Source organism: Caloenas nicobarica, chromosome 6 (assembly GCF_036013445.1).
Source record: "Caloenas nicobarica isolate bCalNic1 chromosome 6, bCalNic1.hap1, whole genome shotgun sequence".
Taxonomy (NCBI): Eukaryota; Metazoa; Chordata; class Aves; order Columbiformes; family Columbidae; genus Caloenas; species Caloenas nicobarica.
The window spans coordinates 7,536,160-7,549,432 of NC_088250.1; the positions used below are offsets into that span (position 1 = coordinate 7,536,160).

General features: G+C 41.9%; 1 protein-coding gene across 3 annotated transcripts in view; it reads right to left on the bottom strand.

Annotated features, from left to right (window-relative positions):
* The window catches only part of TRPM8 (transient receptor potential cation channel subfamily M member 8), a 42,188-nt gene extending 30,763 nt beyond the window's left edge, over positions 1–11,425 (bottom strand). For 2 of the 3 annotated variants that reach the window (XM_065637648.1, XM_065637646.1), the window contains exons 1-3: positions 6,904–7,020; positions 5,203–5,276; positions 3,282–3,438 (exon numbers count right to left, since the gene is read on the bottom strand). In XM_065637648.1, coding sequence (XP_065493720.1) covers positions 3,282–3,438; positions 5,203–5,276; positions 6,904–7,020 — 348 coding nt within the window. Of the gene's footprint in view, positions 1–3,281; positions 3,439–5,202; positions 5,277–6,903; positions 7,021–11,383 lie in introns of those variants that run through there. The other variant, XM_065637647.1, reaches the window with a different exon arrangement.
* Between the last annotated feature and the right edge of the window lie 1,848 nt (positions 11,426–13,273).

The following is a 13,273-nucleotide window of genomic DNA, read 5'->3' on the forward strand; positions in this document are numbered from 1 at the left end:
CACAACACCGAGGAAGTTCACAGTATAAAAGTTTTAACTGTAACAAAGCCATTTATAGCTTAGATTATGGATTAGTGGTAGCGTTATAAGTGAACTACTATATAATTAGTCTTATTTTGATGACACTATTAAAGCTTTAGTTTGACTAGCTATGAATTCCAGGCTCCATGAGCATGGTGCCCCATCATAACATATACCCATAACAGTATTTTAAGTATAACACATAACAACTTTATCAAACTTCTGGTAAATCTTGAACACTGTAGAAGCATGCCAAAAAGCACACTAGATAGATAAACTGGCTTCAGATGGACCTACTATCTCTCCCCTTCTGTAAAAGGGCTCTCCGGCTTTTTTGCTATGCTACTTAAGATCTCTTTTACAATTTCATCACTGTTAGTAGTTTAAACATGGAATTTTGGAAGCCAGTCACAGCTATGCAACCCATACTAGGGGACAAAAACGAGTAACTTAGACCTGAATCACAGCGGACCTTGTATAGGTTGCACAGTACTTGCAGGAGAACAAAGCCAAGGGACTAGTTCCAAGAAGAAATGTCTTATCTTCAGGGGCATTTAACTTAAATGAAACAACATATTCATCTGTTCCTGGATGAGTTCAGAGAAGCAGTTAAGGCACCTGGCTCAGAACAGCACATCCCAGAGGAAGCCCAGCAGGTTCCAGCACCCACACAGGAGGGCTAAGGGACCCCCCCAGCTTCTGCACTAAGAATCATCACCCACATGAAGCCTTGGGTGTTTTCCAGGAGAGGATCCCCCACAGGACAGGGAAGCCTACCAGAAGCACGAACTGCTCCACCGCAAACCTTGTTAGCTCTGTAGTTGGAAGGCATTTCTCCTAAACCCCACCAGTACACCAAGTACCTTGTATCCGTACGATAACCTCTGCTCCATCGACAATTAAGCTTCCCGGTTGAATGACTTGTTTTCACCTATACATTCAATGTTCCAGCAGCTATTTATCTGGCACTTGCCACCTCCAGAGTCCTTTGCAGGCTCTTACTCAAGCGGGGGAAACCCTCAGCTGAGCCACTTTCTTTCTCCGAGGTACAACGGTGCCATCTCCTGGTGCATTCGGCTGGTGCACCTCAACAACGACCGATCCAACACCCAAATACAGGCGATCCCAAGTGTTTTTCAGCAGCTGAACTCAGAAAGGCATTCAGGAGAAGCTTTTTTTTTTTTTTTTCCCAAATTGAGAGCTACCAGAACATAAAATAGAGCAACTGCAATGTCCTTGGATGTTACAGGACCTAAGCAATGCTGCAAAAAATGAGAGTGCAAGCAGGACTTTAACTAAACATAGAAATTTTATTGGTCTGTTCGCATCTAATATTTCTGCTCAGGGCTTTTTAGGACTCATCCACTCTAAAAGGTATAATGCAGGGTATAAAACTTCCCATCCCTCATGGATAATAGTCTGCAACTCCCAGGTTACCTTGAGTTTTAAGTTCTCCCCACTGTACACAAAATCAAGAGAAAACATTTTGCAGTGCTGGAGACCAGCAGGTGCCTTGCAATATAGGGAATGAGAACGTGGAATAGAGACGTAACCACAGGAAACGTGCTGATGGGATAGATTAGCAGGCTGATATACAGCATCTGAACAAGGTATGTTCTGAAACATGCACAGTGACCTTGAGAATCCTCATGAAACAACTGTGGGCACACAAACCAATTTCCAAGGTAGGAAGGGGGACACAACATGAGGAAAGAACGTTTAAGTTCTGAAAACTCAGAAATTTTGCAACAGAGCAAGTAATTTCTTTTTTCAGTAAAGATACACAGCAGCTTACACCACAGTGGTATGAAGCTAAAATATGCATTTCAACAAATATGTGAAGTACTTGGGTCTCTTCAAGTGTGATTCAAAACCTTCAGTCTTACTTCCCACCCAACTGCCTCCTGTTTCTGCTACTTTGCATAAAACAAACCCAATAAATTTACATAGCATGCTCTGATTTTCCTCATTTATTTTGATTGTCTCAATCTGCACTGTTGGTAAGTATCAGTCATTTAGAGGAGGCAGATGAGCTCAGCCACATGCCACTCCTCACACAGTACCAGTGTAAGTCACCAGAAACAGCAACATTATTTTCTTCTTTCCACCCCTGCACCGTCCCCTAGCAAAGAAAACCAGGAAATAATAATAATAATTTAAAAAAAAAAAATCTCCACACGCAAAAAAACCACACACCACAAAAACAAACAAAAAAAACAAACCACGCACCATACGACACAAACACCACAACACACCAAACGGAACAAAAACTGTTAAGTTCGACTGATACCTTACAACCCCATTGAATTTACAGTGATTGTAGCTTCCCCATCCTGGGAAATACTCAAAGTTCAGTTGGTCACGTGCCTGAGCAATCTGCTCTACATAGACACGCTTTGAGCAGGAGCTTTGCCCAGAAAATTCCAGAGAGCCCTTCCAATCAAACTTGGTTATCATCTCTGGATCCTGCTGCACCTCCAAAGACAAAGCACACCACACATGCTCCCATCCCAAGAGTTGCACTGGTGTGCACCCTCACACCATTTTCTTTCTAAAGCATAAGTTAGTCCACACTGGAAAGGTGCACTGCTCCAAAAAAACAGCTTTATCTTGGTGTTGAAGTCAGATGGACAGGCACAATGCACCTTCATCAAGTGCTTGATCATTCTTGCACTTCAGCTTATCATGCTTGGTTCACCACTAAGACTGGTAAAATGGTGCTAAGTTGCTGTTCAACACCATGACTTTTCAGTGTAGACAGGGACCACCAAATGGCCACTGTAACTGCCAAGTCTCACAGTCAGGGTACAGAGTCTCTGTGAGAGACATCACAGATCTAGTGTAAATTTCTTCCTCCTTGCCCAGGACATTCCGAATTGTATTACAGGGCAATTCAGTAACACTGGCTACATGAAAAAAAGAAAAGTAATAATTGAGCATCACCCTCATTCACCCATTCTTCTGTCATGTCTGGAAACAGATAACCTCTTTTCACTCCCATCATCAGCCCGTGAAACAAACAACATAGAAGGAATTATTCTTTGTTACCTATTTTCAAGGTTGGAGAAATCAGCTTGTCTCCGTCATAGTCAAACTCCTTGTCCTGATTTCAGCTGTGGAAGCCCCTTCCCATTAGAATAAAATCAACTTTAGCTTCACTTTCCCTGCTTTTCAGGGGTTTCCACAGGTGTTGGATTCAGTACTCTGAATACAGTTCACCCAACAAGGGCCTCACACATACCCTTGATACAATCACTTACCTTTCCTCTTTTTCCCATGTTTTCAAACTGAATGTCCCCAAAGGCATCAGTAGGAAGTTCCTTAGTGTGCTTCTTGTAGTTCCATTTTTCATTGTTATTAATCTGAGTGCCCTCTATGTGTTGATTTTCAGGGTATCCACACTTACATAAGTTGCCCCTGAAAGAAGAGTGAATAGGCATGAAACTCCACAGTTACCACTCTTAGCAGAGATAAATAATCTCTGGTAAGTTCATTAACAAGAAACAGAAATTTTTCACAACTGAAACCACCTTCAAAGCTTCTGCTCAACTAGGACATTTCTAAGAAGTGTTATTCTGCAGCAAACCTGGAGCTGGTAGCTAATTTTGTGATAACAACACAAAAACAAAGATGGGGAGACAAGGCAAGAGGAACACTATTAAGAGCATTGTGCAATTTGGCAACATTCAGGGGAAAACAAACAAAATGAACAATGCCTTGGCTAAAATGATTAAGATGAGGACATCAATTTGTGTGCTTACAGTGACCTTAACAGTTCACTTGCAGACCGCACATGAGATTGAGTAATGCCCTCCTGCAAAGGTAAGCCACTGCACATCTCTTTGAAGGAGAGAAAACTTATATGGTTTCTTCTACTCTACTGTAGCTTGAAAATAAAACCACTTTACCTTAAAAATAGGTAGACAAAAGAAATAACTCAGCAAGTATCAAGTATGACTTGTAGGAAGTATGACTCTTGTAGGAAGAGAAGCTGATAAGAACCAGCTCTCCCATCCTGGTTGGTCCTTTACCAGACATCCTATTGTAGACAGCAGAAGAGGACCTTAAGACTTTCTGAAATTAGACTAATTTCCCTCCCCCTCTCTCTCCAAAGCATTTTTCCTCACAGCTTCAGAGGAGAATGGAGTTAGTTGCTGAGAAGCCCTCAGAGCTCTATATTAGGACTTGTGCAGCTGCATTAGTTTGATCACTTTTCTCCTGAGATTACAGGAAAAAAAAAAAAAGCAGCAATGTTATAGTCCTCAAACTTCGCCTAAGTACTTGTGCCTGAAAATGGAGCAAGTATAATATATCTTAACAGAACGTCAACCTTCAGCAAAACCTAGCAACCACCTGTCTCTGCTGTAAAGGCTTGTGCATAGAATTTGTGATTGGGTTTAAAAAGAAAATTTAAGTTCTGCAAACCTTTGATACATACATACGTTATATACCAATGCTAGTGCTGCTACTGCATCCCTAAAAGCACCTATATATTGCCACAATTATGCTTCAAGTATGGAATTTGATATGAAAGCCCTTTAACAGAGCTGCTGGAAGGCATGCTGACAGCATGAAGGTCAGGCCCCTAGTTTTGCATCAAGTTCCTTGTGGAATAACTCAAACTGATATATTTCTAGTGTTTTCACCAACTCCAAACAGCCTAGGCCATTGGTCTCCAAAGTGGGGGACATATTAAATGAACTTTAAAAAAATATATGAAATAGGTTTATTTTATCTTTATCTCATCATTTTTTGTTATTTTTATGTGTGTTTCATAGCATTCAAAATGTCAGCACAATAGTAGACGCATATAGTTTACAAATAAACATATGCTGGAGGTACGCTCACAACATTTTTAATGACGGGGTGTGCAATCAAAACAGTTTGAAAAACGCTGGTCTAGAGCTGGGAGAAGCACTCCAGGGTGCCTGTCTGACCATCAGACTTTCAGCTTTTTTGACCATGCCTGCAGAATATACCAGGTGTCTGCAAACAAGCAGTGACAATGAAAGGAGTTGTACAAGTAAGCGAGACTGAGGTGAGGTTGCACTGCTGGATTCAAACTCTCCAGAAAAAAAGTTTGCTTTCCCCCAAGCACTGCCACATGGCTTTGCAGGCAGAAATACCCGCAGCTCCCAGCCCCCCATACCTCTTGAGCAAGAAAAAAAGAAGCCTGCTTACATTGACTTGGTGTCTTTTGTAAAATAGACACATTCTCTCTTCTTAAAGTTTTCTTGAATGAAGTTGACCAAATCCTTCGAAAAGAAAAAAAAAAATTACTTTTGGTAACTCGTTAAACAGGAGAAACCTCAGAAACAGCATAGTCAGTTTAAACACAAAGTAAATCATTCAAATTCATAAGTCTCCTTTCTCGAAGTGGATGATGGAAGGCAACTGGAAAGTATTGATGGGAGTCAAAAGGACACAAAAGACTGAAAAAAAAAACCCCACCCACAAATAGGCATTCCAAAAAAAATCTGCTATCGGTATTTTCGTACCTATGATGCACAACATCTATTCAAGAAGTAGAAGATAAGGCTTCCCCCTCCAAAAAGAAAAAAATCTTGAAGAGTAAACAAGATTTGGTATCTTAAGAGTTACTGGAGAGCCTATTTTAATTTTAGTTTTTAATCCAGAAGACCAACATAGAAAACACCTTTCACAAATGCAGCGGCACAATAGGGTTAGCTGTAGACTATTTCTAGCAATAGAACATTTCTATTTGCATGCGTTGCCATGTTTTCTAATAACTTGCAGCACTGACAATATTTTTCAACCAGCAGTTAACTCTCGTCTAGATAATGCTTAAAAGAATATCGTAAACACTCTTTCTTCCCAAGAAAAAAAAAAAAAAAAAAGAAAAAAAAAGGACATTTATGTCTTCTTCGGTAGGGGCTAACACAAAAAGGCCCCAGCAGGAGACCTGAACAACTGAAGTCATGCTTTATGTGAGCTCAGTGGAATGCAAAGCCTCTCCAGTTTGTTTAACCATTAACTCTCATATTAACCATGAAACTCCACAAGTGCACAGGAAGCTTTCAAATCTGGGGGATGCAAATTCACCCCGATCTGCCTCTGCAGGCTAGCAAAGCAGAACAAGAAGTTTCTCACTTGCTGATAAAGATATAGAGGTTTGGGGGGGTTTGTTTGTTTTTAAGCGCAGCTTGGATTTGTAAGCCAGGATTTAGTTTGAGATGAAAAAGGAAGACATACAGCCATAGCTTAGTTTACCATTTTGACAGAACATTTATAGTTAAACAGCAGTTCGAGTCACTCCAAGTAGAAAAGCAGAAACAGTATAATATCCAAAACGCGGAAAATGAAAGAACATAATTAGCCAGTAAAAGCCACAATGATTCAAGACCAAAAAAATAAAAGGGAGAGGGAAGCACTTGCTAAAGCCCTAAAAGCGAGTCATTAGGGCTCTTGCAAGCCCATCAGCAGCAAGAAATCTGCCAGACAATCGCTGTGATCAGCAAATGATTGAGGCTTTTCAAAGGATGTTTAACATAATTATATGTTGTCTGCCTTTGCCATCAAGAAACGTGAAGAGGCGCGGGTTCCTCTTTACAGCGACAGAGGATTTGTCTCCAACTGAATTGTGTAAAAGGATTTTAAACCAGAAGTGACTGAGGAAGCACAATAAAGAGTTACAGGGATCAAAAGAAATGCAACACCTCCTCCTAGGCTTCCTCCATGTCAACAAAGCTGCTACTGCTGGAAGTGTCCCTGGCTGGGAAAACTTCTCCAGAAATTTAAAAAAAAAAAATGGAGAGAAAAAAAAAAAAAATCGTCCTTCTTCCTGACACGACCTTATTAATAACCTCTGGGGCCACTCTCAAGACAACACCCGAGCTTACCAGAGATTTACCAGATACTCACAGCATCACTGCAGGACACGTCTGTGCTGCGAGACATGCTGGAATAAAGGAGTCTGGAGCTCTCAAAATTGCCATTTCTTCGGTGCCGCATGGTGCCCATAGAAATCTGAAAGGGCATGGTGGAAGGGGAGAATGAGGAGCAACCGTCATTTGTTTCACTAGATAAAAACCAGCAAGGACACTTAGTGCTCTTGGAAGGGAGAGGTTATTCAAATCCAGTATAAGTAATTAGGAAGAGTGTATTGATTCCCAAAATGTGCAAATAACATTCAGAGGAAATATTTTCTCTTATTTGATACCACAAAGAGACTTTCCTCTCTCTTTTCCCACTCAAGATAGAACTCCAAGTCAACGTGCCTTGAGAAAGAAACATACGTTATATGCCATTCTGTTGAGTTCAATTCCCCTCTCCCATCTCCGATGGGTGGGCTGAGGAATTTCTGCTATTCTGTGTTTATATACAATGAGCAATGCCAAACCCAGCGTGTTTACAAATTAAGTGGGGATATTAAGAAAAAACATTTCAATCACAGAGAACACCAACTGCAGTGTAGAAAGAAGTTGGTCTGGCAGCACACCAGAAGCTCAGAGTAGATGCAGCACCCAAACACTGATCTCTCAGGTCTCTGGTCCCCTCTGTAACAAGGACAGTCAACATTTGCAACCTGAAAAGTGGATTTAATGTTTATAGGATCCAAAAGTTATCAAGTCACCCTTGGAAACAAACACACTTGAGTTGCCCTCTAAATACCTGTACTGACCTCACTGTCTTTGAAGGAGCATCATGTCATTTGCACCAAAGCACAGAACAAAGTTTCATTTATGCTAACAGCAAGTACTTCAATTCCCTTTATGTTACTTCGCAAAATAATATTAGAAAAGATCTTTTCCTGAAAGGAATGCTGGCAACCAGCTAATGTGGTGAGCTCAAACTCTACCCACTTCCAACACTTTTCTCTCCAGCTTTTTCCTCTTGCTGTGTACACCAGGCTTGCCTCCCAGGGGATACTGCCATGGTATGGCAAAAAGCATCCCTTCCCAGGCACAGGAACACACTGAACTAAGATTGCATGGCCTGAGAGAATCATGTAGTACCGCAATTCAGGCACAAACCTGAAAACCGGTACATAATCCAGCTGTTTGGTTACATTTCAGGTGGACTCCACATGCACCTGAGCTTCCAAGCACCACACCACCTTCCACAGACCCCCACCGCAAAGATTCGGAATTCTCAGCCCAGAGGAATAACAAAAAAACCTCTTTTCCTTCGAAACCCAATGGTGTGCAATCTCTTCATCTCCCATCATCATCTCTCACTAATTTCAACTCTGAAATACTGATCCAAAGGTGATTTCTCAAAATACATTGAGAAGTTGGGAGCTACAGCTGTGCTGGCCTAAGTCTTCCACATGGGAACTCTTTTTGGCTGCAGATAAACATCAGGCCATACACACTTGCTCAAGATTTCAGAGAGTGGATCTGCCTCAGACCAATTTATTCCCCCTCTCAGCACTGCAGAAAGGTGTTAGAGCTGCAGAAGAAAATAAAGCTCAGTCCTGCTTTGAAGTTTGTAACCTCCTTTACGTTAATAACTCCGGGACTCTCCATCTTCGGAGCAAGGGTAGAAATCCGGAAAACTTTGTGCCAGATTTAGGAAAAGACTTTGTGGTAAACTTAATAAAATGGCTCATCACAACCAGAGACTAGAACAAACTGACTTCCAAAGAGGCCACTGGTCTGGTCATGCCCTGCTTCAGATCTCCAGAAGAAAGTTATGGCTTTGCCCAGGAACTGTAAGGGTCTGTGGATGGAGAAAGCATCCATTTCTTTAAATGTTGTGCTCGAGGACTTCTTCTATGCAAAAAGGGATAAGCAAAGGAGGAAGCCATAAACAAGAACAAACATAAAGGAAAACCTGACTGACAGGCAGTAACAGAGGGAGTGACGAGACCTAAATCTGGTCAACCATACTAATTGATAAGAGTATGGTGAATGTGGGAATGTTTATTCCCAAGACATTATCTGATGGGGCAGGTTTGTCAAATGGGATACTAAGGAAAAAGGGGAAGCCATACAAAAATTATACAGAGGCTCAAACCTGGCAGTCAAATGTAATGGAAACAACGACAAGAAAAAACACCTTGTCAGTCATAGTAATTGGTGGGTTAGCAAGGCACTTCATACAAACTGGCACTTTGCGGCTGATAAAGGTGCAAACCCGATTCAAGGATGTTGCATAGGGCTGGTGGAACCCTGTCAGCTGAGAAGGGGAAGGCAGACAAGGAGGAACAGAGAAGGAATAGGCAGAAGAGGGTATAAAAAGGGGCCCTTGGCATGTGAAATGAGGCCACTGGGCTCATCTGGCTGAGCCCTGCACCTGATCACTGCAGTCTCTGTTTTCTTAATATATTATTTTTTAATGCTCCAGGCAGGGGTGCTGGGCAGGCAGAGGGACTGAGCCAGTGCTCAGTGGTTCTGCAAATATCTGTGTGCCTATGGACCCCAAGAGTGTTGCGAGTGCCTGCACTAGTGATCTCTTGGTCCAAAGGGAACGGCTCCATTCAAGGCAGGGGAAGCACTTGATGAAGCCAAGAACAATCAAGCTACCATTTCTGCTCATGACTTTGCCAAGACCATTTCGGGGCCAGTCAAGCCTCGTGCTGGGCACCCATGAAGTGAGGTCCAAGGAACAACCTGCAAATCAATTCAGGACTTGGCTACTACTCATTTACTAAGAGATACAAGACCAAACACAGTGGTTCTTGCTTTATAGTTTGGCTATACAGTCCGGTCAAATACCGTCTGGCTTTACCTTCCTTAAGTACAAAACAATCTGTTATCCACCTATAGGCCTGCCTGGGTTTTCACAAACCATCTAAACACCAAACAAGTCCAGGGTCCTCCGGGCAACATCCCCCTTCCCTGCATGACCCTGACTTCAGAGCAGATCAAGAAGAGCCTGGCAAACAAGAAGTCCACCGAGACAAGACCAGTAGCTCCCATACCACTTTTCCAAATGGTGCAAGCTACTACAAGACAGCTGAGCTTAGTGTTGGGGTTATGATGGGTTTCACTCAGCACCTCGAACATTTTAGAATTAGTCCTTCCCTCTCCAGGCAGCACACAAGCTTTGCACATTTTACCTAGTGCAAGGATGGTTCCCAAGCATAGGCAGAGCAGCAGCTATTGAAGCTCTTGCAGCTCCTCTTCTACAAAGACAAGCCGCCAGCGGAACTTAAATGGCTACAGCCACAAAGCAATGATCCTGTCCTTGTCAAGTGCTAGCTTTGGTAACAACCAAGACGAAGATAGCTGAGAGTATCGTTCCTAAAAACATTATGTTATTTAAAATAAACACACCCCCCCCACCACCACACATCACTTAAATGGAGTAAGATTGTCAACTGTGAATCGGGAGAGGTATTTCCTAATAACCCAGTACACAATTCTAATCATTTCATACAACAGATGTTTGGTATAAAGATGCTTTTAAAGCTGTAATTCAAAGATAAAAGTTACACAGGAAGAAATACATTTTGGTCTGGATCTATGCAAGATGCTCATTGGCAAAGTTTTACTTGACTTGTTGATTTGTTTAGTAAGTTAACACCAGAAAAGTGACTATGGATGTAACTGTACAGAGAAAAGATTAAAAGGAAATAAGGACATTAAATTATTCATTCAAAACACTAAAGTACTTCGAGTTTGTCTCACTACATTTGTAAATAATTGATAAGAATGAACGTGCTGCAAACTGAAAAAAAGCAAGTGCAAAGGAACCCTGAAAACCTTGGACTTATCTGTAAATTTAAGTTTTGAAGAGCGGCATTGATACCACAGTGTTCAGCTGATATTTGCGAGCAAAGCTTAACTCCATGACTGTTAGAAATAACACAGCAACCGTACATACTTTAAAAGATGTGACACAGCTGCAGTCAGTGTAACGGGCAAATGCAGTTCAGTTTCTATCACATTTCCGATCCATGAAATAAATAGCAAAACAGTTTTAAAGCACTGATCCGTGCATTAAAGCATAACATTCTTAAACTAACACATTTGAGCGTAATAACCATTAGATAAACACCAGAATAATCCTCCAAAGTATAAGACTATTACTCTGACTTGCACAGCACTTGAAGGAGCAGATTCCAAAGAAATCTTCAGCCTGGAAGTAGCTAATAAAAAAGAAAGTGATAAAAATTACTACTTCTAAAGAGACTTAAATCAATAGGCTTTTAAAAATTTGTCTGCTACTGAATAAGCAAGACCAGCTTCCATTCACAGAAAGGCTTCAGATAAATCTAACCACTATTTGCATAACATAATTCTAGCAACTAACATTTTAGGTGAAAGCTTCCAAAAAGAAAAGGATGTTGCCAAACTTCAAATGCACAGCCACCTCAGTTTCAGTGTATTAAGAGTATACACTCTTCAGTACAGAAAAACCAACGTCTAATCACCTACCGCTGTGGAGCACTTACCAAAGTCTCCAGGATACGCCCCAGCAATCCTACTGAAATCATTACTCAAAGAGGAACGTTTTGATATACTTCAGCTTGCAAAGCCCCACCTTTTTCATCTGTGTCATGCTTTCCTTTGAAGGGAGGGCACGGAGGAAGAGAGAATGCACAGGAGCAAGCAATGGCAGGTTTATTCACCAGTAATTAAGGCAGGCACAGCTTCAGCAGGACACGGGAAACAAGAGTTGCAGGTCATTTGGAAGAGAACAGCAACGCTTGTGCCCCATCTGCTGCCAATGTACTGCAGAAACCGGCAACAACACTGAAGCCGTAGTTATGCAATCAACAGCGCTACCACAAAGCCAGAAACAGAAGAAAATGTTGGTGGGAATAATTAGATTTAAAGGTACCAAAAGATAATGAAACGGGATTTTACAACTGATATTTTGATTCAACAAATATCTTACCCTTAATTCCTTAATTTTTTGTCTGACACTCATTGGCATAAAGTAATCTGGTTTCCTTCTACCTTTAACTTAAAGCTACTGACTCTGGCAAGAGTCATTGCTATTGCTGTGATATTCAAAGTGACTCCTTGGAGATCCAGATCAACTCCAGCCCACTCTCCAGGCAGAAAGTGGAGCCATCTGGTGTGCTGCTGGAAAACCTTCTACATCCTTCTAATCACCCATTCTGGGCAGATGTCGCCACCTCACCAGCTCAAGCACTCCACCCCACAATTCCATTTGACTTTGCACTGAAGTGGATGAGTATGCAAGGAGAAAATACTTCCAGCTCTAGAGGGCAGAAGCTTCTTAGCCTTAAGCAATCCCAGAACAGTAGAGGGAAAGAATAAAGTCAATGCTGCTCAAAAGGCCCAAGACAAAACAAGTATGTGCTGTAATTAAAGATCTGCTGTTGAAAACACAACAATTAAAAGCTAGCCAAGGCGTTTTGAGTCTGTTGATGGTCAGAAGCTCACAGTGTTATTTCTGGCTAATCAGGGGCATCTCCAAACTGTGCAAGCATGTGCTCTGAACTGTGATCCCCGAGCATCCAGACCAAAGAACCTGCTGCCATGCACTTGGCTCCCTCCACTCACCCAGCTCCAGGCTCTTCTCCCCTCAAAAGCCCAATACGGGGAATGATGCACACAGCAATCTATTCCCAGCAGGCAGTCAGTGAGCTAGGATATATGACTGAACAGCCACCAAAGCTCAGCAAAAGTACTGCTGTAGCTTTTCCAAGAGCAGGAGTGAGAAATCTCAGATGCACTTTTCTCTCCAGCCATGGTGAGGCAGGTACTGCTGCTCTGCAAGGACCCGCAGCTCCAGGAGCCCAACCAACTCGGTCGAGTCGTTCTGCCAAGAGCCACTGGCAGAAGAAGGAACCGAGCTGGATTTTTTCCAGCCAACAGCCTGACCTCCGAGCAATCTTTCCTTCTGTCATGGAGACAGCTTTACTTACCTTAAATCTCACATTACCTTAGCATATACACATCTGAATTTGCATGAGTTTTCACTTGGGGGCTTAACTTCACACTGCAGCATCTAACAGTGTCTGCCATACAACACACAGCACGCACCAGCAATTAATGATGTAGGAACAAGCAGGTGCCATACACTTCATTGCTCCAATTGATCTTTCCTTCCTGGCTTGGTTATAGAATTGGCTCAACTATGAAATAAGTAGCAAATGGACTGAAGAAGCTTAGACATTAGATGTTACTGGGAACACAAGATAACCACGCAAAACTAATTCTTAACCGAAGCCATAATGCCTGTAATTTCAAACGCATCTCTTCACTTCCCTTGTCCTGTCAGACCTATTCTCACATGAAGCCTACTTTCAGCTGATAGCAAAAAACAGTTGAGTTTAAAATATTGGAGGCTATTGTGGAGTCTGCATTTT